Source organism: Ambystoma mexicanum, chromosome 2q, assembly GCF_040938575.1.
Source record: "Ambystoma mexicanum isolate Mex_15411 chromosome 2q, UKY_AmexF1_1, whole genome shotgun sequence".
NCBI classification, from domain to species: domain Eukaryota; kingdom Metazoa; phylum Chordata; class Amphibia; order Caudata; family Ambystomatidae; genus Ambystoma; species Ambystoma mexicanum.
In genome coordinates this window covers 520,243,707-520,269,671 of record NC_090924.1, presented here as the reverse complement: position 1 = coordinate 520,269,671, position 25,965 = coordinate 520,243,707, and the positions used below count along the sequence as shown (strand labels likewise).

Below are 25,965 nucleotides of genomic sequence, written 5' to 3'. Positions count from 1 at the left end.
ATCCACAATTAAGTGCCAGTGTTGAACGTGCATGCAAAAATAATCAATTGTTGATGAGCACTGGGGGCTTCCAAATGTGATCTTGCACGGTACATCTGAGTGTACACGTCTGTTCAAAGAACGCAATTCCCATTGTATGAGCCACGTGTTCAGTTGCAAGCCCCTGGGACACATTCGATCGTCAGACATCTGCAGGGTGAGCAATCCCATATGTAAAATCTTCACCCGCGTCTGCTATGTCAGTTGGAATCCCATTGCCCGGTTTCACATTAAAGTCCCCTCCCAAAACCACTACCATGTGTTCACTCACCAGGTCCAACAGTGTAGACTCAAACACGTCTTTTATTGCCCTAAGCCGGTTAGTTTCAGAGGCATGTGGGCTATTGTAGAAATTAGTCAGCAGCAGTTTATATCCGTGCTCGGGTGTCACCACTACATTTTGGACAGTGAGGACATTCAGCTCACTTGCCTCAATATGATAGTTTAGGGATGATCTAATCAACATTGCCATTCCCTTATCACAGCACTGGACTTGAGAATGAAAGGTATCCGTCCAAGCGTACAGGTGCCATAGCCCACGTTTCCTGCAAAAGAATGATGTCATAAGTCATCACATTTGACACTAATTCCTCCTCTCAAATGTTGACATCCCTCTGCTCTGTTCCAGCTGAGAAAGATAACAACATGCACTGGGTGATAAGCAGGCTTGTCCCCTGGTCAGCTGGTTGGTCTCCTCAAGCACCGAGGGGATTGGAGTTCTTGGCACTGACCCCGAGGGGTTTGGAGTTCCCTCCTTGGTGGGCCCTAGTCAATCCAAACCCTCGATGCCTGCCACAGTCTCAAACCGATTCGAGGTAATGGATGCTCCCCCCCCCTCTATCCAGGCTCTGCCTATACCCCTATTAGGTGGGTGGCTTACTCTGCCCCTCCTCCTTAACACCTCCCACCGTGCAGTTGTGGGACTAATGGGCTGGGGGTAGAAAGCAGCCAGAGGAAGGAAAGTGCTTGTGTTATTGTTACTCTCCTTGTTATATCGAGCAGGGTTAAATGTGGCAACCAGGTACTCCATCATGGCTGGGGCAACTGCTGTGACTATCACACAGTCCCGCTCCACGTTTAAGAGTGTTACTTATCCACGAGACCCTTCATGCCATCGGGATACCCCTGGGGTTGATCTTCACACCAGGTAACCGGGTGTTGATCCATTGTGACGTTTTATTTACCAGTGAGATTGTGGTCTCTTCCACCCCTTCCACTAAACAGGTCACACCCATTATGACTCCGACTAATCGTGCTGGTTTGGACGAAAGATCAATTACTACTTTGTTTGGCTGCGATGCTGTTACGTTCCGCTGTGCAGCAAGTATGGGGGTGGAGTTTTCTTAGACCCTATAATCCTTGATGCATCATTCATACTTACTCCCTTCCTATTCTGGTGCGGGTGCACAGAGACTGCAGGGATTATATTTATAGACTGCATATTCCGCTGCATCTCATTCTGAAGTACCAAGTGTGTCACAGTTACTGAGCTCGAGGGCCTGTCCCCTGTAATGGCCAGACTGTTTACGGATACTACTTGTTTAAGTTCCAGGACATCCTTCTTCAACCCCCTAATTAAATGGTCCACAATAGCTAGTGAGATATTAAGAGTGTTTTTAAGTGAAGCGATGCCAGTAAAGACGGGAGCCAGTTTCCTGTCTAGCACTTCTTCCAGGATTTTAAAATCACTGCAAACTGAGTCCATGGAATGATCACACTGTACAAGTAATGAGTGGGATCATCCTCTATTCTCTGTGCCCCCTTCTAGTGCGCTTTTTCTGACAGGGACGGGGTCCAACACAGACATGTTTGGCAAATGTGATACTCGCACCCAAAGTGAATCACTTATATTAACACAGCGCGATACACTGAGGGGGCTGGTTTTAGTACATGATGGTAGTGTTAATATACCCTCGAAGTCACTTGTGTGGATAGATGTTACTTCAATAGACCTTTCGGTATTCAGAATACGCTCCTCAATTTTCCCTGCCATTTGTTTTAGGTATTCATTCAGGGTAGGTTGGTGGGAGATTTGGGCCTCCTGCATCTTTGGGCCAGTTTGGGTTGGTTTGCTCTTTTTAGTTTTATTCACAGCAGGGGGAAGATCTCTGGCCATATGTTTGGTCATAATAAGGTGCTAAATGTGCAAGTTATGCAAAGAGTGCAGGGTGTACAAGATGTGCAAAAATGAAAAGGTGCAAAATATGCAATAATATGCCACTTGCTTAGCCGATATGAACATTAATTTATTTCCCAGAAGAACGCCAATGTATGGGTAATATATACTCTAGTGTGCCGACTAGGCAAGCCTGAAAACCCCTGAAAATATATGTTGTGGTCTACACCTCCTTACTTGTCGCAGAATTAGTGTATATACCCTTGGTGCTTGTCCCGAATGGGGCAAGAAATACCAAGCAGAGTGCGCACCAAATAATGGCCAAAGGAATACTACATATAAATACATAAAAACACATAAAATGTTGCTTCTTAAAAATTCATACCAAATATTAGCCAAGAAGTGCAAAAGAGCTAATAGGAAAAAGATACTTAGAGCACATAAAATGTTGCTTCTTGGGGGTTCATACCAAATATTAGCCAAAAAGTGCATAAGTGTTCATACAACATATTCTTAAGTACATGTAATGTTACTTGCTAAAGAAAAAAAAATAGTAAATGTTGCATCCGATTTCATTAAAAAAATCCCTCTAATTAACTAGAGTAGGAACAATGCAGTGTGGGGTGTTCCAGTGACATTAGCAGTTGGATTTGCTGTGGTGATCAGCCAATCACAATACTAAATGTTGCACCCTTTTGTTTCCACAGCTAATGGTGAGTGGTCATGTCAGGAAATGGATTTGCAGAAAGACAAGTAGATCCTAAATTGCGGCACCCAGGGAACGCCCGACTGGCTTAAGGGACTGCCCTAGTCAGCCCCCCCTCCTACGCCCCTGGGCTGCCAATCAAAGGACAATTGCACAAAAGACTCATATAGTAGCTGGGGGAGTTGAGGATTAATAATTCTTTGGCTGCCTATCGGGCAGTAAGATCAGCCCGAGTTATACCTGGTCACAGCTAAGTCGTACATTACCGCTCACTAAAGTCCAATGTACAATCAGATGTCAGATATAGATATATAGTTAGATATATAGTACAGCAGTGGCGACAATGTCCGAGCAGAAAATTGCATCAATTTGCAACGTAGAGGCTGCGTGGGTACTTAGCACAGTTATGTGACACAGTTGTTTACTAGGGGTTGTATATGTCTCGGACCCTGTGTCTGAGTTTGTAGTGAGGGCTTAGGATATAGGTCCCACGTTCCTCATCCACCTCCTCCGACCGAGGCCTTTGTCCTTCCCTCACTTTGGGCCACTCAATGTGCCTTATCCCGCCTACTCTCTGATCCGAGGGCAGTGACATGGCATAAACACAGGGGCAGGCAAATCTTACTGGGAGCTGTTACCACCAGCGCTGTGACCAATTGTTTTGGGGAGTCAGGACCCCCTCGCCTCCATGACCTCCGGCGGACCACAGCACACCACTCCTGCCATGCTTTGCGTATGTGGTGGCATTATGTGTGGTGCTGGTTTACAGTTGGCTCTACCTCCTCCAAACAAACTTCTGCTCGGCTCCGGTGACCACGACAGACCACTCCTGCCCCACTCACACGCTTCGCGCATGTGGCGGCCGTATGTGCTGCTGGTTTCCAGTAAGCTCCATCTCCTCCAAACAAACTGCTGTGATTGAGGGTGAGAGGTCAAGAAGGAATTGCCCCACTAAAAACCACCTCTAGGCTGCTAAATCAGAACACACCCCTTGTATGTCTCCAGAGTCAGATCTATGGGGCATTGATCTGAATCTTGAACTGCTGCAGGCAAGGGGGATAAGTGGAGAAATATTGTCCAGGCGTTTTGAGAGATTGCAACCAGAGTCGTAATCATGTGTTTAAGGAATGGCTGCATTTATTAAGTGGTGCCAGCCTGTGAAGTTGTTAGCCAGAGAATAGGATGTTGAGGATAGATTCTCAGACTTGTGGTCGAAGGACTCAGTAGTAGAATTGAGTTTAACTTTTTTGGTTCCATTACTCTGTACTAAAGGTCGGACTACTATCGTGCTTCTTTTTGTTTTATTGCACCTCTGGAAAATGCAAGCATGTGACACTTAGTGAACAAGGATTATTTGATTCTAGGGGGAGTTGTTGCTTTCTCCAAATGGAGAGATCTTCTCCTTTGGGATATTCCAGATGCTGTTGTTGAATGTCTTAATTGATTTCTATATTTGCAAAACCTAAAAAGATTCTTGGAAAAAAGAATTGCCGATAGACACTAACGGGACAAAATTAGTCGGCAGCTCTCGGTTATAGTGAGAATACCGGTAAGTATTAGCAGAGTTCAGTTGGAGAAGCATTGTGTATGCAACCTTCAGGCTGGTGACTGTGGGGGACCCCAGAGGACAGGAGCAGATCCATACTCCGGTTTCACAACCGGAGGTCCTTTGGAGGAATGATGCACAGGTGACACACAGGATCAGGAGCAGATTAAGTTATGGTTGAGTTACCTCAAAGGGTGGTCTGTATATATGCTCCATGGGTACTGCAGATCACTGATATCTTTTTAGTTGGCAGAGGAAATTCTGTTCAGTTAAGGTATATGGTATTGGGTCACCTCTAAAGCGTTCATACCCACCGGCGCCTCTTGGACTCCCCATTTATTTAGGGAGTAGGTTAGTGGCAGCTAGACTTTAGTTATGGCTTCAGCAAAAGCGCAAGCCATTTTACTGCATTGGTAGTCCAATGTGGCCGTTTGGTAACTATTGAGGCACCAGTGCATTGTTTAAAAACATTCTCGCACCCATTTTGTGAAATAGGGCCGCCTTTGTTCAGGGTGAAAACGAGGTGGCGTGAAATTGGCCGTAATGACCATGTGAGCTCTTTGTGAGCTCACAATGGTAGCCTCCATATTGGCCCTTACTCGTTTAGGCCATTGTCAGTCCTTAGGCTCTCCTTCTCACTTCCTGTGGGGGTGGTATTGGCTAAGTGGCATCTGCAGTGACCAACCAGAATGGTTGGCCTTTGACCCCTTCCCCCAGCCTTCTTTTGTGATTGGCTAGCAGGCCTTTGGCCAGACCAGTCCTTCAGCCAGGCCAGTCCTTCTGTGCATGGGTATTTAGACTCTAGCCTGCTCCTGCCGACCAGCTGAAGGAGTTTTCCCGCGCCTCCAACCATTTTTGCAAATTTTTAAAGCCTTCACTTGGTGGAACCTGCTGAGTTCAGTGGCTTGTGCATATCCACATTTTTTTTGTTGGCTCTGGATTCCAGTCTCTGCTTTTTCAAGACTCCTGCTGCCTCCCCACATGCGTTGGGTCGAGCACTCCTCAATGCAACTTTTTTCTGTGCTGTCTTCCGGTGCTTCTCACCAGGGACCGATTCAAGTTAGTCAGCTTTGCGCAGATCCTTTAGCCCTTGGGAGAACCAGGATTGGCTTGTGCTCTGGAACTGCATATTTTCATGTGCCTATCCACCCTCAAAATCAGAAGCACCTTTTTTTCTGATGGGCGGCACTCAATACCAATTTTCATTGTTTCAATTCAATCTCACTTCAGCCCTGAAAGTATTCAAGCAGATCCTGGCAGTCCATCAGCAGAGGAGGGAGCCACACATATTTCCCTACTCCAACTGGCTCCTGTGGGTCAGATCGTAAAAGGAAGCCTTACATTTCCTAGGGACAATGTGCAGCCTCCTTCCCAACTTAGGTTTTTCTTTAAACCTAAAGAAGTCCTTTTTTTGACCCCATCCAAATGCTTACAGTTTATAGAAACAGTCCTTCACATGGAGTTGAGGCGTAACTTTCCTGCCATCAAATAGAGGGACATGAATTCAGACCATGGTACCTCTCTTCCATCCAAATGGGGGCCTCCTAACAGTGGTTGTCTTCTGGATGCTAGGAGTCATGTCATCCTGCATCTTCATAGTCCTCGATGCGCGATTGCATGTGCTGTCGCGGCTGAGTTATCTGGGAAGCCTTTTCAACAGGGACATTATCCTTGCCCACCCCCACATGTCTCTCAGTACCTGTTTAGGTGGGCATCCACGAACAAATCTTCTTGGGAAGGCTATTTTATTTTAAAAAAATGTTAAACTTTATTAACCCACTTGGAGTTACTTTATCGCATTTTTACAAGATATTAGCAACTGTAGAGGGGATGGTGATTTTCTGAACTTTTAGAGTTTGGAGGGTTACTTGTAACTCATATAGAGGAGGTTTGATGTCTGTTCGCTGATGCACATTTTTCAAAGACATTTTCAAAGACGTAATTACTCCGAAACAACTTTGAATTTTGTTTTTAAAGTTATTGTGGGGTCTCTCCCCTCACCCCCGCCCCAAGTTCTCCCTTTCCCTAAACTGCTACCCCTACCCCAACCCCACACCTATTAATCCCTTACCCCCGACCCCCAAACACCCGCTACATTTCAAACTAATTTCAAAGGAGAAAATTACTGCGAAAAAATGTGCGTCGTTAAATCAACGCAATATCATAGAGGATATTATAAGAGATAAGCTGGGTGTTCGCATCCTTGAATGTCTGCTACATTTCTGGTCTTGGAGCCAGACCTGAATCCTTCTCCTACCCACAATGGTTGAGGGGGTTGTTCTACGAATGTTGAATAAATGCATATGCAATGTGACATGCATTCTGTCACTGGCATATGTGTCTTGTATTCATATACCCATCCATGATGGGTGTCCGTTGGATGTAGGTTACTAATATTTAAAACCTGGTTGTGACACAACGTCTGAACTTTAAGTAGCTAGCCACTTAGCAGAAAGAGGGGCAGAATGTCCAAGTCACTGCATGGTGTTTAAAAGCACCAGTAGAAAGGATTTCAATCGCACACAGGATTTTTTGCGCTGGCCCCTGAATATTAGTTCTTGCCACGTGAGAGAGCCCAGTGGCCCTCAGATATGATTTTATGTTCAGGACCCAAAAGGCCTTTTTCTTTTTTTAAAACGTCTTTTTATTGGCATTTCATAAACATGGTACGGTGCACAAGATTTGGAGGGAAAGATACAACATCCCCCCTCCCCTACCCCCTCGTAACTGTGAGTTGCTTTGTGCCCTGTTATCTTTGACCCTAGTCTGTTTTGGGCCATGTGGAGGCATGTTTTCCCTGCCTGGGAGTGTTTGAGGGTTTCCCGTCCCCTTTGCATCCTATTGTGTTTGTCTGTTAGTTCGCAGAATTCTATCGCCCTAGTGGGGTTGTGTGGCTGCTTCCTCGCCAACGCTGCCAGCTCATGTTTAAAGGCCTTTTAAAACAGCCTCAGAATAATACCACAAATGTAATGGACACAAATGTGAAATGCACAATTTCTCCAAGGATTTTAAATAACTAACTAACTAACACATTTCTTATATAGCGCATTCACTCACCCAAAGTTCTCAGGGCACTTACATACACATGTACAAACACATAACACATAAAGGTTCCGGGATGGAGCAAAGGAGATAGACGCCATGGATTATGGCGACTAGCAAAGTCCTGAGGAATAGCCAGTTGTCCTGTACAAGTGTAAGAAGATCAGACATAAAAAAGAAAAGTCTTAAAGCGTTTTCTGAATTGTTTACAGTGCAATAATGTTAATCCAGTGTGATGGTGCCAAATCGGCAGTTAATTTGTGTGGTCATAGTAATTTTATACAAGAAGAATCTCCCTATAAAAGACATAGGGAAAATGTTAAATTTGCAAAAGACCTTATAAATCTTTTTCCACAATGTATAGAAATGACCTTCATAAAGTCATGCAAACCCTATGGATGTCTAGCCTTAAATCCCTAAGTGAATCTGTGTATTTCAGACCTACTTCTTCCCCAGGTCTTCTTGTGGGTCAGAGACAACAGTCCGTTTTAAGCCCATTCATTCGATACCCAGAGGCCATACCCCTCAGCTAGTTTCAATATATTTAATAAATCAGGACCCGGGTTACTCATAGTAAAAGGAATAACATCTGCATATAACAACAACTTACTTTCATCATTCCCATCCTAATAACTCTGCAGTTTGACTTTGATTGCAAATGTCTCCTAGGCAATAGCAAAAAGTAAGGAGGACTAAGGGCACTTTTATGGAGTTACTCTTGTCAAAGGTTGGCATCTTAACATTCATCGTGGACACCTGTGCTGTTGGTGAACTATGAAGCGTACATAGATTGATAGAAAACAAATTTAAGTAGGGCTTCTTCAGAAATTGATGCCATGCGTTAACCAAAACAGGGTGCCAAGTCCTTGATTCCGAAATGACGGAGGCGAGATGGGTCTCTATTTGTGGAAGCATTCCCAAAATGTCTTTTAGCTGGAATGGGCAGGACAGGTCAAGCTGCTGAAGTGGGTTTATTGGATTCTGGGGGATTAAGAAGTGTGGAATGACTAACTCGACGCATGCTCGGGAAGTAAGCATGTATCTGGCACCTTGTAGCACATGTTTTATGGATTGTCAGAAGGTGCAGAACTTGTGGTATGCCATTGCTCATGTGTTGAATAGGGTTTTAAGTGCGGATTTGGAATTTTACTTTGCCACGTTGTATTTAGGGGAAGAGAGCTTGCTGAAGGATTTTTCCTATCCACAGAAGTGCCTGGTTTTTAGAACATCACCAACTGCAAATAAGCTCATTCTACGGGAATGGAAACTCCCCCACCTATCCAGATAAGTCGGCTTGGTTACAGGAGATGTACGCTTTATCCATCGTTGAAAGAGTTCTGCTGAAAGAGAAAATAAAAGGCAAGGTTTCTGTTGTGAATGTTTTGGTTCTTATTTGTGTTTTGGCTTCGAAGTCTGGTGTAAGGTGGGGCGTTGGAGGGGGGCTGAACTTGAGGGGGCTGTCCCTTTTTTTACCTTTTATCTCTCATATCCCGTATTGTACATTGGATCAATGATTGTGTTCTCTTCATGTAAAGGTGAGCAATTCAACATTATTAACACTAACGATAGCGATCATTGCATGTTAATTGCAACTGTCAGATGGGCATCTAGATCATTTTCCTCCAATTCTTGTAGGCACTTGGAGGTTGATCATACAAAAACCCGGGTCACTTGGAATCCCAAAATGTCAGATCTATTTAACATGGAAATTAGTAGGTTCTGGTACTCGTCTACATTTTCATATAAATGAACAGCTTTCTCTTCAGAAATATTAACCACTTTTACTTTTATTATCAATAAAATTGGGGAATTTGTAGGGTAGGCAGCCTTGTCGAACTTTGTCCCACTCCCATAAATATGGTGAACTTGTGCAAAGTCGAAGAAAAAAAAACAACAGAGACAAGATATTAAAGCAACTAGAATCTGGTGCAATGTCATAGAATTGAGAATGGAAAGAATCAGGGAGTTGAAGCAACGGTACAAAAATTGGGTAAATATGTATAGGCACTTGTTGATACAGCGCGATGGTGAACATATGCTAGAGACAATTTTAAATAAAAATGCCAAGAACTTCTGGGTGCTTGTACAGAATAAAAACAACCTTCAGTTTGAGGCACTCGCTAATCAAGTGGCCGAAAGTCGCTGGACATCACATTTCTTGGAGTTATATAAAGGAAATTTGGTGACTCTGAGTGATCCCTCGTATGGGGGACTATGGACTCTGACAATCTCGGAAGAATGAATTTTAACAATAAAACAGAATGGCAAGATCTTTTCTGCACTTATTTTGCAGGAAATTGAAAACAAATAGTCAATCCAAATTTCATACTGGATTCAGCAAAGGTATGGGGACAAAGGCGAACAATCTTGTTATTAATGCCCTCACTGAAAAAGCCTGCAGGAAAGGGGCTGGCCCCCTGTAAATAGCCTGTGCTGACTTCACTCAAGTGTTTTATATGGCGGATAGATAGTGAATTTGGGATATATTTTTTAAAAAGTAATTTCCCAGAAACCCTGTTAACAATTCTTATCCATTTACATGCAAATAATACACTTACGAGTTAGGCTGGATATGAAGGGTTTAGTCTCAAAAGCAATACCTACCGGAAGGTGGCTCGGAGCAGGGCCTGCTAATTACAGTTGGATGCTGTGAGACTGTAAACTGGTGATTTTTCAGAACTTAAAATACTTGGGCTTTATTTTGGTGAAAGTATCTAATCGTGCAGTACTACGCAATCAACCTTTTGAGAAGGGGACCCAATTTGGAATCCAGATGCAAGGCTTTGTGCAGATGTACTGCAGATTCACTCTAGTCCAATTTACAAAGATCTATAAATGAAAAGTACTTCCTGTGGTACTTTATGGACTTGACATTAGTTCATTCTCAGAAGATTTTAATTTTGGGTAATTAGAAGGGACATCTGGTGAAAGGCATTATATTTGCCAAAATAGCATTGTGTTTATAAGGTATGAACTAGGGCTGCTATCTATGTATGCACTGGTCATCTGGAAAGCGATCACCCTTTTAGGAAAATAATCACGGGCAGGGAAAATACCTTATATCAGGTGCTATGTACACAGATAGGTAAATCTGACCCAGGCTGTTCGAGCAACTTTAAGTGTAAATGTTTAAAAACGTTGACTACGCTGAACGCAAACAATTAACTCCTTGTTGCTAATCCAGAAGGAAGTCAAAAAGAAATTCTATGAAAGTGACTGCATCAAAACATGTGATTCTACGAGTGCCTATAAATTATTCTATGACCCCGGTCCAGAGAATAAGTGCTTGGGATTTATTCCTTCGTGTAGAAGTAAATGCCCAGATGGCAGCTTTATGAGAACTTTTCTTAGACTTAGATTCAATCTTCTGCATGCACGAGAAATATTGTTTATCAGGAAATGTATTGTTGAGAATAATTGCAGACTTTGTTATCAACATGTAGAATTTCTGAAGCATATTTGTATTAAATGCTCTGCGTTGCAGACCCTAAGAATACATACCTCCTCTAGGTTCACCCATGATATAGGTTATCTTAATGAGGATTCCTTTTGGTATATGACTTTTAGTGGTCAGCCTACACCAGTTTTAATCACTGTAGTGACTTTCTTAGCCAATTTGAAATTAATTGATTAATTTTAATAGGTGTGGAAAGCTTTCTCATACCTGTATCATTTTTATCGCTTTACCGTCTTTGTATTTTAATTCTTGTATGATGAAATCGTATGAACTTTTTGTTGATTGCTTTTTCCTTTCCTTTTTCTTACTTTTACCATTTTATCATCAACATTGGATATTATTGCTATCTTTGGGTGTTTTAATTGTACTCCATCTTGGATGATGTAATGGTACTCATTTAATTCAATTGAACAAATTCGATTTTCTTTTGACATGTTTGAACTTGAACTAAAGTAAATCAACAGTTTTTTGTATAAGGTTTTTATGAACCAAAATGAATAATTATATATATTTCTTTAAAGCAGGGTGCCCCCCTGCATTTTAGCCATGATGGATAGGATGCATTATACGCCCAAGATGGTCAAGAGTATTATTTATAAAACAGATGAGATCTGTATGAAGAATCTGGCTTCTACATCTTTGAACTCTGTCTACCAAAATGTTGGCAAGGCTCTTGAGATCAGTGTTCTGAATGGCGGTAGGGCGATAACTACTGCAAGTTCGCCATAATTCATTTGCTTCATTCCTGTTCCCACCACTTCGGAGACTGATTTGGCGGCCATTCCCTATTGGATTTTCCTTCCGAACCTTTTGACACAATGCTGTGGTGATTTGGAAGCTCTAAAATCATATTTTCCATTTCACCTCCCTTCTGCATCCATTCTGAGTTTTTGGCAGCCAGTATGATTCTTCATTGATAAGACTTTGCTTCACAGAATTCCTTGCCCACTGCTGCATCTCCACACTGGCAGAACAAGGTTGGCTGGCAAGTATCAGACAGGAGGCATGTGATCGTTAGGCAGCTTTAAAAGCCTCGGTTTGCTTCAGCCCACTGCTAGTCATCGTTGAAGCGTTCCCGATTGTGGCCGGTCCCTTGTTCCAGATTCATATTCTTAGTTCTGGTTTGTAATTCCTCGTTTCTTGCACCTGCATTACTGGATTTTAACTTTTGTGTACTTATCAGTATTTTTCTGTTTTCTAGATGCCATTTCTGGCTTCCTCTATTTTGCAGTCAGCACTTTCCAGTTCCTTCCTTTCCTGTACAGCCCAGTTTTTCCGTGTTATATATTTCTTTGTTCTTGCTCTGTTCTGCAGTTATACTTCATGCACTGGACACCCCCATTAAGAGACTTCCATTTTGTGTGCCCTTATTGTTTCCTTCCCTGATTGTGGGAGGAATTTTGGGCTTGTAATTGTGTTTCCCTTGCTCCTATTCCTGGACTTACTCTTGGGAGTCTGTACCTGGTTTTCATTTACATTTGTCTCTTGGTTCCCTATTGATTGTTACATGTGGTGTGCTGTTGTGCCGATATCCTGTGTAAATGCCTATGTTTTCCTCACTATCCTGTAAGCACTATCCCTAATTGTCCCTTGTCAGGAGTCTTCTGTATTAAGTTATCCTCCCTTTGCTGTTGAGCCTTTCTGGGTCCCTGTTTGATCAGCAGGGTTTGCAGGCTTTAGTGACATTCAAGTTGGTGTTTTTCGTCTATGTGAGTATTGTCTTTATGTTGCCTTATATAATACCATCAAGAGTGTCAGTTCACAGACCTTGTCATTGCATGCCCTATATGTGGCTTTAGCACTGACAGTACCTGTAACAGCAACTGTGGTTGAGAACCTTGATGAATTTCCTTGTAATCATAAGGAGCTTCTAAATGCTTCCAGCCACATCCCTTTTCATAGAGTTGTATTCATATCATGTTTTACTTGCACATCCTCAGTGTTAGTGTGCATGTATCTTGGTTCCTCAGGGCATGTTTGATATGTATTGACTGATCTTGTGCACATTTCCCTTGCCATATCCACTGCTCTTTGTCTCCCCATAACAAAGATAGAAAGCCCCTCCTTGGCTTCAAGATAAAGGAGATATGAGCTTCTGCATAGTATCTGGTAGTGCTAGTCAACGGTATACAGATGTACAGGCCTGTGAGATGGACAATCACTTAGAGACACTGCTGATCACTCAGGGGGGAAACAATCAAGCTCTGATCTTTATTATTTTTCACAGCTTTAACTGTTTCTTTAATCTCATTTTTGATTTAGGACTGGCTAGTTATTCAGTACTTTCTAAATGTAGATTATTGGAAATTTATATATTGGAAATATTTTGCAGGATCAGGTCCTGAAGTAGGTAAACTAGGGGTACATAATGATCAATTAAAGGGTAGAAATGTGTCATTAAGAATGTTCTGGTCGGAGGAGAGGTTTCCTTGCGGTATTACACAAATTGACCTATTACAATTGATCTTATGTCCTAAATGACCTAACAATAGTGGTCCTAATTGACATTCTGCACAATTGACCTTTACCTTTATTTTACTTTTTATATATATGTGGGGGGGTGGGTTTGGGGTAATAAATAATATAATGGGATTGGGTAAGGGGTTGCAGGGGTTTTGGATTGAGTGGGGGGTTGCAGAGGGTTTTCCACCCGCATATATGTCCTAATTGACCTTCATTTCACGATCAATTGTGCAGAAGGTCGATTCTCCCACGATCAATTGTGAAAACGTCAATTAGTATACATCCTTCCTTGCTAAATGAGTATAACGAGAAAGAGTTGATATAACTCCCTTTGTTGTGTTAGTTGAGCAAGCAATTAGCCTGATTTGTTCTATCTGCTCATACAACAAGCAGCCCGCTCTTATCGGCAAATAGCGCTTTTTCAGTGCAAAGTTATTCAACTCATATTTACATTTACTGAGCTTCTTAAGAATGTCTGCGGGTGGGGTTTGAGCAAAGTGAGATTCCAATGAACTTAATTGACTTTTCCAAATCCTGGAATTCAGTGTGACAGGCCATTTTTTGCTATACCACTGACCACAGCTTTAACAAGCATTCCACATAATATCTGGCAAAACCTCCCCAGTCCACTGATGTTGGAATATTCATATAGAATGGACTACTGCTCACTTAAATCAGGACCATGCCTAACCAGGGAGGTGTTAAACTTCAAGCCTTTTGGTGGTCCTGCAATGCCCTAATCCACAATCAATCCAAATTGGTTGAGCTGGTATTTATGATTGGATAGCCACTGAGAGTCTGAATGTTACAGGGTCCGTGATGGGCCACGGCCAGTCCAGTTTTCTGTATAGCAGGAGATGGTCTGGAGCCCTTCTGTGCGTTAACCACTGGAATTGGACATCAGAAACACAATAAGCCACAGAGTGCTTCCAAAAACAACTCCTGGATGGAGAAGCTGTGCACTCTATAAACCAGGTGAGGCCTGCATGGTGTTTTCATCTCTTGAGCTAGTGAGAACAACAGGTTTGCTGTCCTGCACCTCAGTGAGTGTCCCCTCCATGCTGGTGAAAGATGCTTTGGTGTCTGCACAGCCTCTAGTACTGTAGAAGCTGCAATGTGAACCTTTACTGAGGCAAAGACTCTGAGGCTCTGCTGCTACCCCTCACCATCAGAGACAATGGCTGTGCTGGAGTTGAAGTCCCTTGTTCACCATGACTAACACCTACAGAAGCTTGCTGGGTAACCAAGATGGCATCTATCACCTGCTGCATCTCTGATATTCACCATTATCGTGGATAATGAAGCTGAGATACTTCTTCAGCAACAGCTTGAAGTACAGTCTGGTCGAATCCTGAAACAGAGGGAGAGACCAGAACTACTGACCAGCCAGACCAAGCTATCAAACGAAGCCACCTGCAGCACCTGAATCCTCCATGCTACAACCAACAGTGGCATCAGTCATCCCAAACAGTCTAGACTAATCTGAGGTAATATGGCTTGATGGTTCTTTTTTGTTGTTATTGTGCTGTTCCTCATTGAATCCAATAAGGCGTAAGGTCCTGGACTACAGCTATCCTTGCCTTTGGTGGTGGAACCTAAGTATAGGAATCCTGACTGAGGTTCCCCTCTAGACACTTTGGATTGGAAGCTGGCTTTATTCATCAGCAGAAATCCTTACGTAAAGTATAAAAAAATTGCCACCATTTAACTGCACTTCATTATTGCACTGAGCCACACTGAATCCAATGGGGAAATTTGGAAACTCTTCTTAACACTCCCAAGCATCCACACAGGTTTAACTAGGACATTGGTTGAACATTTGCTCCTAGGATAGGGCAGGACTGGTGAAGCTTAATCTCCAAGTGTTGGTGTGCCTTACAATTGTATAAGGCTGATAACTGACATGGACACCCCTCACACTTTAGCTTGTGTAACTGTGTATTGTTGAATAGCTGTGTTTTGACCTACATTGTGGTTGGTGCTTTAATTGGACACTGATGTTGTGTTCATAGATTTACTTATTTGTTTGTGTTCTTAGCTTACTTGCATCTGTTTTGTTAATATGTATATTTGTATACAAACCTATGTGATAACTCCTTGCGTAACAGCCATTTACGGACCTCAATTGTACTTCACTCCAATCTTCTTTGTTTAACCTTAGTGCTCAGCCACACTACCAGTGAGAGTTTGGTTAGACAAATAATCAATCTTTTACAACGTGCTCAATACCGGAGACCAGTCCTTAAGTGTGCGACTAAGTATAAACCTTGCAGGTCCAATCAAGTTAGGTTCCCAGAATCCATACCATTGATTCTGAAAAACCCTTCGAAGAACTCCAATCACCAACAATGCACCTTTCAAAGTTGGACGGACAGACACACACACACACAAAGACACACAGACACACACAAAACATAGCCAAAGTACACAAATAAACTTTGAGAGCTCTCGGCAGAATGGACAAACTGACCGTTCACGCAATAGCAACACAAAAATAAGGGCTAAAAAGAAAATGCCCAGGTCGGAGAATCTGTGGCCATTTTGCTCTGTTTAAAAGGGCTACACCAAAGTACAGGAATAAAAAGTAAAAGAGCTATCCTAAGTCTGTACCTCTGACACTTTCTGGGTGGGTAACTCACCTATGGACTAAATGGGACACTGGCGTAGTAGCCATAAGGACTAGTTAGGAAAGCACATACAAAATGTAGTCAGTCTTCAGTGACATTTTGCAAAAACTCTCTGTTGGCAACAGTAAGGATACGAAAAAAGCCAGCAAAGTGGCTAGTGAACTACCAAAGTTTGCAATGAGAGAACCAGAAAGATTTTTGACCTAATAATACTGCAGCACAAATTTTGCTGCATCCAATTCGCCAAGACTACATTAGCCCTGCTCTCGTCTCGCTTAATTGATTGCTGGTGGAGTGCTGGGCTTGCGACTAAAGTCTTATGTTTCACACATCAGGAACTCTATGATCTGAGATCCAGGTTTCTGGTGGATTACGTGCCCCCTACATTCCTCAGTGCCCTGCAGAACAGATAAGGCTAAGTCAGCTCATTTTTGTGTTTCAAAGAACAAGGTTGTTGGTGGAGAGAATGCTCTGGAACTCACTTTGTGTTCAGTCATCTTTAAGGAACAAACATAACAAACCCGAGTTGACCAGCATTATTCTGACAAATTACCTGATGCACGTAGGAATAAAACAGGATCAGGCAAAGGGCAGTAAAAGGAAAAGCAGAAACGTGAACATGCTAAGTTGCATGCCTTACACTGAACAAGAACACTTTTCCATAGTACAGCATTCAGCTGCTTGCCTCGGCACACCTGGCCACTATGAAAACATAAGGATGTGCATATACAAATATCTCTGGGTGCCAAGTATGACCTTAGAGTAACTGATTATTTCACTAAATAATTTAGCAAACTGTACCTTGTTGAAGGAAAACAATAATCTTTGTTGAAGGTCTGGGCAGCTCCCAATGACTTCAGGATCCAGTAGGTCTAGCCAGTCAATCAGGAGACCAGAAGACTGGCCCATCTGGGATGAATCAACACTGCGAAGGGAAAAGGAGAGTCAGCGGCATGAAGGTAAAATAGAGAGAAATATTGTGTCAAGTATATGCATGACCTCCCTCAAGTTACTGCAGCATGCTATTCACAGGAATTACATGTCCAATTACCAAACAAATACTAACTCATTTGTCTGTATCTGCTCGCCTACCACAAATTTAGCCGAATGTGCATAAACTTTGCATCTTACCTATAGCTGTCACTTTCCGTCTTCACTTTCACCTCTTCCTTGTCTTGCAGCAGTAGAGAACTCACTATTGCAACCGGGTCAGAGGCAGGGAACCTAGAAGCAGCCTCTATGGTTATGGAGAGTAAGACCATCAACAACTCTTCCAGGAAAGGTGACTTAATTTCAATCAACCCTTGAAGAACTTAAGAAAAACAAAGAGTAAATAGGACAAATACAATTTCACTGTGTGCCAAGTTCTCCAAATGAAATCATGCTTATCATGGCGCGTTTTAAAAGGTACATTCAGAAAGTAAGTGGATTATAGTCAACATTTGAATATTTTTGCAAAATAGGGCTCCCACCTTTTGGAATCATCAAGGAATCTAATCAAAATCTTTTTTGTAATGGATTTAAGTACTTGTGACAAAAACATTTGCCCTATTTTAGTTTGTGGGTTGCTGGTTGGAGGGTGAGGTTATGGACATGGTTGTGTTTCAGTTTTATTTTATTTTTTTAAATCTTCATTGCTTTCCTGTCCAGTCTTAGCAGGGAGGAGGGCAATTTGCAAAAAAGAGGATAATTGTTTCTTTGGGTTTGTAAAAAAAACAATAGTTGTCCTTGGCAGCTTCACACTAACAAGCCAACATAAAGGGCATGGTAACGTAGGAAGTGTGTGTTTCTTGAAGACAAATTGTGTGTTGTGAAGTAAGACACCGACAACAGCTTTAAAGTTCAAAATAAGGTAATTTATTAAATGAAATGTCAGGATGGTAGAAGGCCTATCTTGCCCTATGCTAAGGTGGGATTTCACTACCTGAACAAAACTAAGCACAGTCTGAATCAAAGAGTTCAACGGAAAAGTCTGGCTGTGTCCAAAATCGATCCCTTCCCTCACAACTAAAAATAAACAATATGTAGAGATGTCAATAATGAAAGAAATAGTGTTCAACATGAAGTTCTGAGCTTTATCCAGCTCTTAGCTTCTACTTCAGCTTCCCTTCCCGAAGTGCAAAAAAAGTTCACCAAGTCTTAAGATTACCTTTTCCAAGTTCAGTGCAATACAGTTCCGCACAATTCTCGGGGCTCCCTTGCCCAAGTCTCAAGAGAAACAGATCAAAGGCAAAGAGGTCTTGAGGCTCCGTCCTCAAGACAGCAGTTGTAGTCAATCAAGTCTTAGGGTTCCCTTCCCCAAGACTTCAATGTACCATCCTCTGGTTAGCCTCACCAGTCTGCTCGTAGTGCTTCTCCTTGGTCTTTTTCACTATGTCTTTTAGTTTTTCTCATTTAGGGCTCACTGGTCTAGGCGCAGTTGTCATACCACACGGTCCACCTATCACAGGTCACGCAACCAGGTAGCCCCAAACTCTCCAGTTCACAAAAGATAATCTGCACTTGTTCCTGTGTACAGATTCACATTCATTTGCCAAGTCTCAGCCTGTTGGCAATAGGGGCAGCTTCATAATTCCTGGTTTCCCCCAGTTAGGCTTTTGTCTTTGGCCCCACTTGTCACACCTCTCTAGCCAGGCTTTGCCCTTGTCACAGTTATAAAGTGCACTTTCTGGTGGTCTGGTTTATAACACACCTTTTGGTACACGTCTTCACACTTGCACTATTTTCTGTATAATGCTTTTAAAATGGGAACTTTCCTCTGGACTTTTGTTCGGCATTAGCATTGCCCATAAAACAAAGTTCTGTATTCAATATGCCTACTTTGGCTTAAGTTCCAATTTCCATTCAGTTCGGTATTCAATATATATATATTTCAGCATGGTTTCAAGTTTGCACTCAATTCGGTATTCAATGTATGTAGTTCAGCATTGTTTCAAGTTTGCATACAATTCGGTAATCAATAAATGTATTTCATCAATAATTCAGGTTTGCATCCAGTTCGGTATTCAATATAAGTATTTCATTATTGTTTCAAGTTTTCAGCGCGCTCGGCATTCATTAAGTCTTAACCGGCACTGCGTTACTCACGCGAAGTGCTCTAGAGGTGCCCCGGGTCCGAGTGACTCCCTGTCTCTCTCCATGTCGTTTCACTGGCCTCTCTTTAAACACCTTCAACAGGTTTCACCATCAGACTTGCCTGGCCATAGTTAAAGTAACATGCCTGACCCTCACAGTTGTTTGCAGGCAGCTTCCTCCTCTCAGTACCAAAGTGGTAAAATAAAGGTGCAATGTTCATTACTCTGTCTTCTTTTCTTCATCCCAGAACTTTTAAATGTGGGGAAGTGAGTGGAGCTGTTCTACAGTAGCATACAAAGGCCGGGGGAGGGCTAGGTTGTTCCTCAACAGGAAAAGGGGGATACCATGTTTCGCCTGAGGGCATCCCACTCCCAATCACCAAGGACCCTCCACCCAGGTGATCCTCCTTCGCTTCTCTGACCCCAGGGTCAGGACTCAAGAGCGAGAATACCCTTAGGTTTCTCAGTGTGCCGACGAAGCAAGGTCATAAAGTGATCTGATGACCAGATGGGAAGGTGATTTTTAGGGGAGATGATTTAAAACTTCTAAAAAGATTTAGAGAAGAACAGAGAAACCACCCAATGACGCCACACTACTTGGCATGGGAAGATCAAGCCTAAACAATCAAGCACATAAAGATTCAATAAAGCTGTCAACCAAAACAAAGATACTTCCATTAACCTTCCTTATACCTCAAAACGCTCCCTCAGAAGAGTACCAGGAATGCAAGCTGGTCGCACTTATGTCAAGCAAGGAAAAGGTGGACCCATAATTAAAGGTTTTGACAGGCCAGAGTCTAACAATGTTACCAAATAAATTACTCACAGTAGTGACTAACGCACTGTTGGTCCTTAGTCCCCTTTACTCCATAATGCATGGGCGTCCCATTTAAGGGACAGGAGACAGAACCTTTTTCACCAGAAAAAGGCTTCTTCCCCTTTAAATTTAGAGGCGTGCGGGGGGTGCACCCCAGGAAGCATGCGCTGCCCTGACTCCGCCCTCCGGCGCCATACCTCAGTCACCATTGATGTGTTGACAATAGATTTAATATTGCATAATGACACCAGTATTATTAGGGGGGAGGTTGGTGAGATGTATGGAGGAAAGGTGACTAAGGAGTTACTACGGTCAATAACTTATAATTACTCTTACGTCCCATCACCTTTCCTCCATACTGCATGGGCGATTACAACTGAATGTAGCCCCAGGGTGGAGAGGAGACCCTCCTTAAGCAAATAGGTTCCTGATCCTCTCCGTAGTATCCACGGGGTACCGCCTCCCTATCCCAGCCTCTCCTCCCTCCCTCCCTCCTCTCCACTCCACTCCCACAGTTTGGGACAGCAACCTGTGGCGGAGATCCGGTCGCTCGTAGAGAACCAGGCAGTGGAGGAAGTCCCAGCCTCCCAGAGAGGCTTGGGCTTTTACTCCAGGATTTTCGCCATTCAGAAGAACCAGGCAGGCCTGAGAGTTGTGCTGGACTTTTCCACCCTCAACCTCTCCTTACCCCTGCAAAAATTCAAGATGGTTACACCAGCTTTTATAGCGGAGACATTGTGCAAGGGAGGCTGGATGTGCTCCCTGGATCTGAAGGATGCGTACCTACACGTCCATTTTTGGCAGCCCCATTGTTCTTTCCTACGGTTCAGGATCATGGGCTACCATTTTCAATACAAGGTCCTTCCTTTTGGCCTCAACTCGGCCCCCAGGGTCTTTACCAGACTCATGAATACAGTGGCGGCCCTGCTCAGGGCGCAGGGCCTCCACATCTACCCATACCTCAAAGACTGGCTCGTCAGGGCTACATCTCCGGAAGCGGTTCACACTTCACGATCTGGAATTCTCGCTCAATCTCAAGAAAGCACAGCTGCAGCCCACGCAGACTCTGACATTCTTGGGTCTCATCTGGGACACGTGCTTGAAGAAGGTATTTCCATCGGAGGACAAGATCTCAGCCATCAAGAGGGCCACCACACACTTCCTCAGCAGAGAGGTGACCTCGACATGGTGGTACCAACATCTCCTAGATCTATTGGCGGCAGTCCTATTAGCCGTCCCGCACATGAGAATGAGGATGAGGAGGATTCCGCTGCACTTCGCGGCCTAATGGAACGAAGAGCAGGGCTCTCAATCTGAGAGGATCAACGTTCCTCCACCTCTCCACCTGGACCTAACATGGTGGTCCATGGACTGCAACCTACGGACGGGCAAGCCCCTCCGGCCGCCCACCCCGCAGGTCACCGTCACCACGGATTCCTCGCTCGAGGGCTGGGGAGCCACCCTGGACGACCTCTCGGTCCACGGCACCTGGACTCTACAGGAGGAGGAATACCACATCAATTGGCTAGAGCTTAACGCCATCTGGCTAGAGCTAAGGGCATTCTTACCAATTCTCAGGGGCAAGGTTGTCCTCATCCAGAGAGACAACTCGACCAGCATGTACTACGTCAACAAGCAGGGAGGCACCAGATCCCCTCCTCTGTACAGAATAGCAATCCGCATGGGGAGTGGGCACTGGAAAACAATTTCTACCTCACGGCAGTCCACCTCCCGAGGCAATCCAACCTGGAGGCGGACAGGCTCAGCAAGCTGGGAGTGGACAATTACGAGTGGCAGCTAAACGATGGCCATCCCGAGGTGGATCTCTTTGCCACCTGGCACAACAAGAAGTGCCCTCAGTTCGCCTCCTGGCAGGGACAGGGTCCCGGCTCCCTGGGCGACGCATTTTGGCTTCAGTTGAACGGCATGACGGCTTACGCCTTTCCGCCCACGCCCCTGATTAACAGAGTAATTTGCAAGATCAAGGAGTCTCGCCAACTCAACATCATCCTAATAGCTCCATGGCAGCTGGCTAGGCCATGATTTTCTGAGCTGCTCAGCCCCTCGGAGATGCCCCTGATTTACCTCCCGACGAGGCCAGCAGATCTTCTGGCACAGCAGGGGGGTAAAGTCATCCACCCCGCCCCACAGAAACTAGCCCTCACAGCGTGGTACCTGAGCAGGTAATGCTGTGGCTCCTCAGCCTCTCACAGGCTAATCTGTAAATCATACAGGGCACCAGGAGCAAGGCTACCAGGGCCCAGTATAAAAGCAAATGGACCAGATTCTGCCACTGGGCAGACGCCAAAGAAATCGATCCCCTGGCATGCACCTGGGACAACCTACTCTCCTTCTCGGCGCACCTCGCCCACTGTGGAGTGCAGGTTGACACCTGCCGTACATTACTCACAGCCATCGGAGCTTACAGGAACTCGGAGGAAGGTATCTTCTCCTCCTCCAATCCTATTGTCAAGAAACTTCTGACGGGGCTCGCAAGGCTCTACCCGCCCATCAAGAGGCCGCAGGTGGGGGACCTCAACATTGTCTTGGGCGCCCTGGCACACAAACCGTTCGAGCCAATGGCGTCCGCGGACATCAGGCTGGTCACCATCAAGTCGGCCTTACTAGTCGGCCTCACCTCGGCTAGCAGGGTCAGCGAAATCCACGCACTGGTCACCTCGGAACCACATACTACCTTTCACAAGGACAAAGTAGTCCTGCGGACACACCCCGCATTTCTGCCCTCTATGCCCTATGCTTTCCACATGAACGAGGAAATAGTCCTTCCTAAGTTTTTTGTCGATCCCAAGGATGAAGCACAGAGTCTGCCTGGATGTCAGGCGTGCTCTGAAATTTTACTTGGACAGGACCAAGGGCTTCTGCAAATTGGACACCCTGTTTGTCACTTTCGGAGGCTCAATACCAGGCTATCAGGCCTCCAAGACTTCCATATCTCGTTGGATGGTCTCAGCCATCAAAGAAGCGTACGAGGGCTAGCACAAGCCGCTTCTGGTCAACATGCACGCCCACGCAGTCAGGGCCAAGACAACGGCCATCGCATTCCAGCACCATGTCCCTTGGCAAGTCATAAGCAGTGCCGCCACTTGGGCGACTCCCTTGGCTTTCTGCAAGCATTACTGTTTGGATGCCGGCTCTAGATCGGATGCAGCATTCGGACTGGCGGTTCTCACGAAGTGGGTGGTGGCCCTCTTGATGGCTGAGATCTTGTCCTCCGATGGAAATACCTTCTCGGAGCATGTGCCCCAGATGAGACACAAGAATGTCAGTCTGCGTGGGCTGCAGCTGTGATTTCTTAAGATTGAGCGAGAAGCCCAGATTGTGCAGTGTGTTCATAAGGGCATGGGAAGAGTGGTGAACCGCTTCCGGAGATGTAGCCCTGATGAGCCAGTCATCGAGGTATGGGTAGATGTGGAGGCCTTGTACCCTGAGAAGGGCCGCCACTGTATTCATGAGTCTGGTAAAGACCCTGGGGGCCAAGTTGAAGCCAAAAGGAAGGACCTTGTATTGAAAATGGTAGGGAACGATGGGGCTGCCAAATAGGGACGTGTAGTTACGCGTCCTTCAGATCCAGGGAGCACATGCAGCTTCCCTTGCACAATGTTTCCGCTATAAAAGGTGGCGTAACCATCTTGAATTTTTGCAGAGGTAAGGAGAGGTTGAGGGTGGAACAGTCCAGCACAACTCTCAGGCCTGCCTAGTTCTTCTTCTAAATTGCGAAAATCCTGGAGTAAAAGCCCAAGCCTCGCTGGGAGGCTGGGACTTCCTCCACTGCCTGGCTCTCTATGAGCGACCGGATCTCCCCCAAAAGAGTTGCTGTCCCAACCTGTGGGAGTGGAGGGGAGGAGGGAGGAGAGGCTGTGTAGGGAGGCAGTACCCCGTGGATACTACAGAGAGGATCCAGGGGCCCATGAAATTCTGGTGCCAGAAATGTGCATGGAGAGCAAGCCTTCCCCCCACTGGAGACACGTGGACCCGAAGGGACGTGTCATGCCTTCATTCCCTCGAAGGCTGTCGCGGAGGAGGGGGACTGGAACAAGCCCTTACCACCCCCCTTTTTGTTGCTTGCACCGGTTCTGAGGCGGCGAGTGGTCCAGCTGCCTGGATCTCCCTTCCTGGAAGCCGCAGAACCCTCTGTACGTACGACCCCGTATCGGAGCGCTGCTGAGATTGGGTGTATGATTTGGGCGTGGTCTTTGTCAGGCTGGATAAAGACTTGGCCGTTTGTGAGCTGTTTTTGTATTTGTCCATATCTTCATCTGTGGAGGAGTGAAAGAGCCCCCCCCCCTCCAACGATAATCTAATATGCGTTCCTAGACGTCCGGGTTGAATTTTGTTACCCGGAACCAGGCTGTCTTGAAGGTTATGTTTGTATATCTTGTATAACGTCTGCTCTCCTAGTCCCGGAGTGACAACTCAATGTGGCTCAGTTGCCCATGATGCAATCCACACAATCGGTAGAGTCTAGCCCTGGCTCAAGACTGTTCCTAGCCATTTCTGTTCTGTCCTGAGTAATTGATGGGAACGTGCATATCCAGCAGGAGATGTTTACCCACTACATCTGCATCGTCCCAGAGGAATAATGTGCCAGGGTAAACCAGGCACTAAAAGTTATAGCCAAACTGCCAGAGAAAAAGCCTTGCGGTCTCATGAATCTGTGTTCTACTCCCAGTTGGGGGGGTGCAATAGTAAATGATTTGGTTGTAGTAGTTGCAGGTGCTGCCTGAATGACCAGACGTCCAAAGTTGATGGCGCTTTGAAACACAATTGGGCGCTTTGAAACACGATGTACTTGGTATCAGGTAATATTATCCCCATATATATGGTCGCCGTAAATAATATCGCCGGGAAAAAGTCGTGGCGATATTATTTGGGTGACCATATATATGGGGACAGGGCCAGCAGGGGTTGTGGCGGTGTCCCCCGCATGCTCCATGTAATAATGTCCCCACAAAAAACGGACATTTTTCGGCGATTTTTTTGCATGGCAATATTTTTGCGGGGACATTATTACATGGAACCATTTACTTGATGTATAAGTCCCTCACAAATGCACAATAAATAAAAATAAAGATGTGACATGAGGAACAGTGGGTCCCCAGATCCTGCTCTATGTTTTTGTGCCAGATCTCTAGACACACAGGGTGTAGAGGATGGCCTGTACCAAAACGGCAACAAATTGTCATGAAGTGCCCCACTAAAGGGTAAAAGGGGTACCTTGGGGCATTTTCTGTGAAGAATATCTGTAATACAAGGAGTTGAAGATTCTTCTAAAACGGTCACTAGGCACAGGGTATCCACTGCTCTAGAAATCACAGATCAAAATGAGTAAAAATGATGCACCCGAGATGTGATTCATCCCTATTTCATAGTCTGAGGACATTTCAAGTCCACTAGCTTCCCGGAGGCCTCCCTGCAATTAATTGCAGAAGCAAGTTCTACAATTGCTCATGTAAGACCTCTCCAGGCCATCCTGATTCTGTCACACATGTTGATGGTTCCATCCGACAATGAAATGCCATCTTTCTCCTCCGCTTTGTCAAAAATATCCCAAAAACGTCTACTTTGAGTAGCCCTATCATGGATAAGGTCTGGGAATTCCTCAACAAAGAATGGGACTGTAGAAATTTTAAAAGTGCCTGTGTTGAGTGTGCCTAGATTAAAGATATGGGCTTCAGCAGTATGGGGTTGGGGTCAAGACGCCAATGGTGCAAGCACTCCCAACTTCTCATCCTGGCCTGAGCTGTGTTTGTGAGCCTTTTGAGGGGCCATAAATGAGAGACGGACACATACTGTAGTTTTCTCAATGTTTGCCATATATATTAAAAATAAAGAGGGGTGAGATAAACGCCTGTCTGCCCCTATCTGAACGGGAATGCTCCTAACTAGCAAACTAAAACTAAAGAAGAACAAGTTATTTAGCCATGGTAACATTCTTTTGACTGGATGTTCCTCCAACGTATTCGTCATATTTGAGATTCAATATCCAGCTTCAGCTGCTTCTGAATTATTTTACAGCAGAGGGCGCTGTGCGTCGATGCAGTCGACTCGATGTGCCTC

General features: G+C 44.7%; 1 protein-coding gene across 1 annotated transcript in view; it reads right to left on the bottom strand.

The window, feature by feature from the left end:
* Window positions 1-25,965, bottom strand: part of INTS1 (integrator complex subunit 1) — a 2,112,141-nt gene that overhangs the window by 351,051 nt on the left and 1,735,125 nt on the right. The window contains exons 34-35 of the mRNA XM_069647642.1: window positions 17,128-17,308; window positions 16,798-16,921 (exon numbers count right to left, since the gene is read on the bottom strand). Coding sequence (XP_069503743.1) covers window positions 16,798-16,921; window positions 17,128-17,308 — 305 coding nt within the window. The remainder of the gene's footprint in view (window positions 1-16,797; window positions 16,922-17,127; window positions 17,309-25,965) is intronic.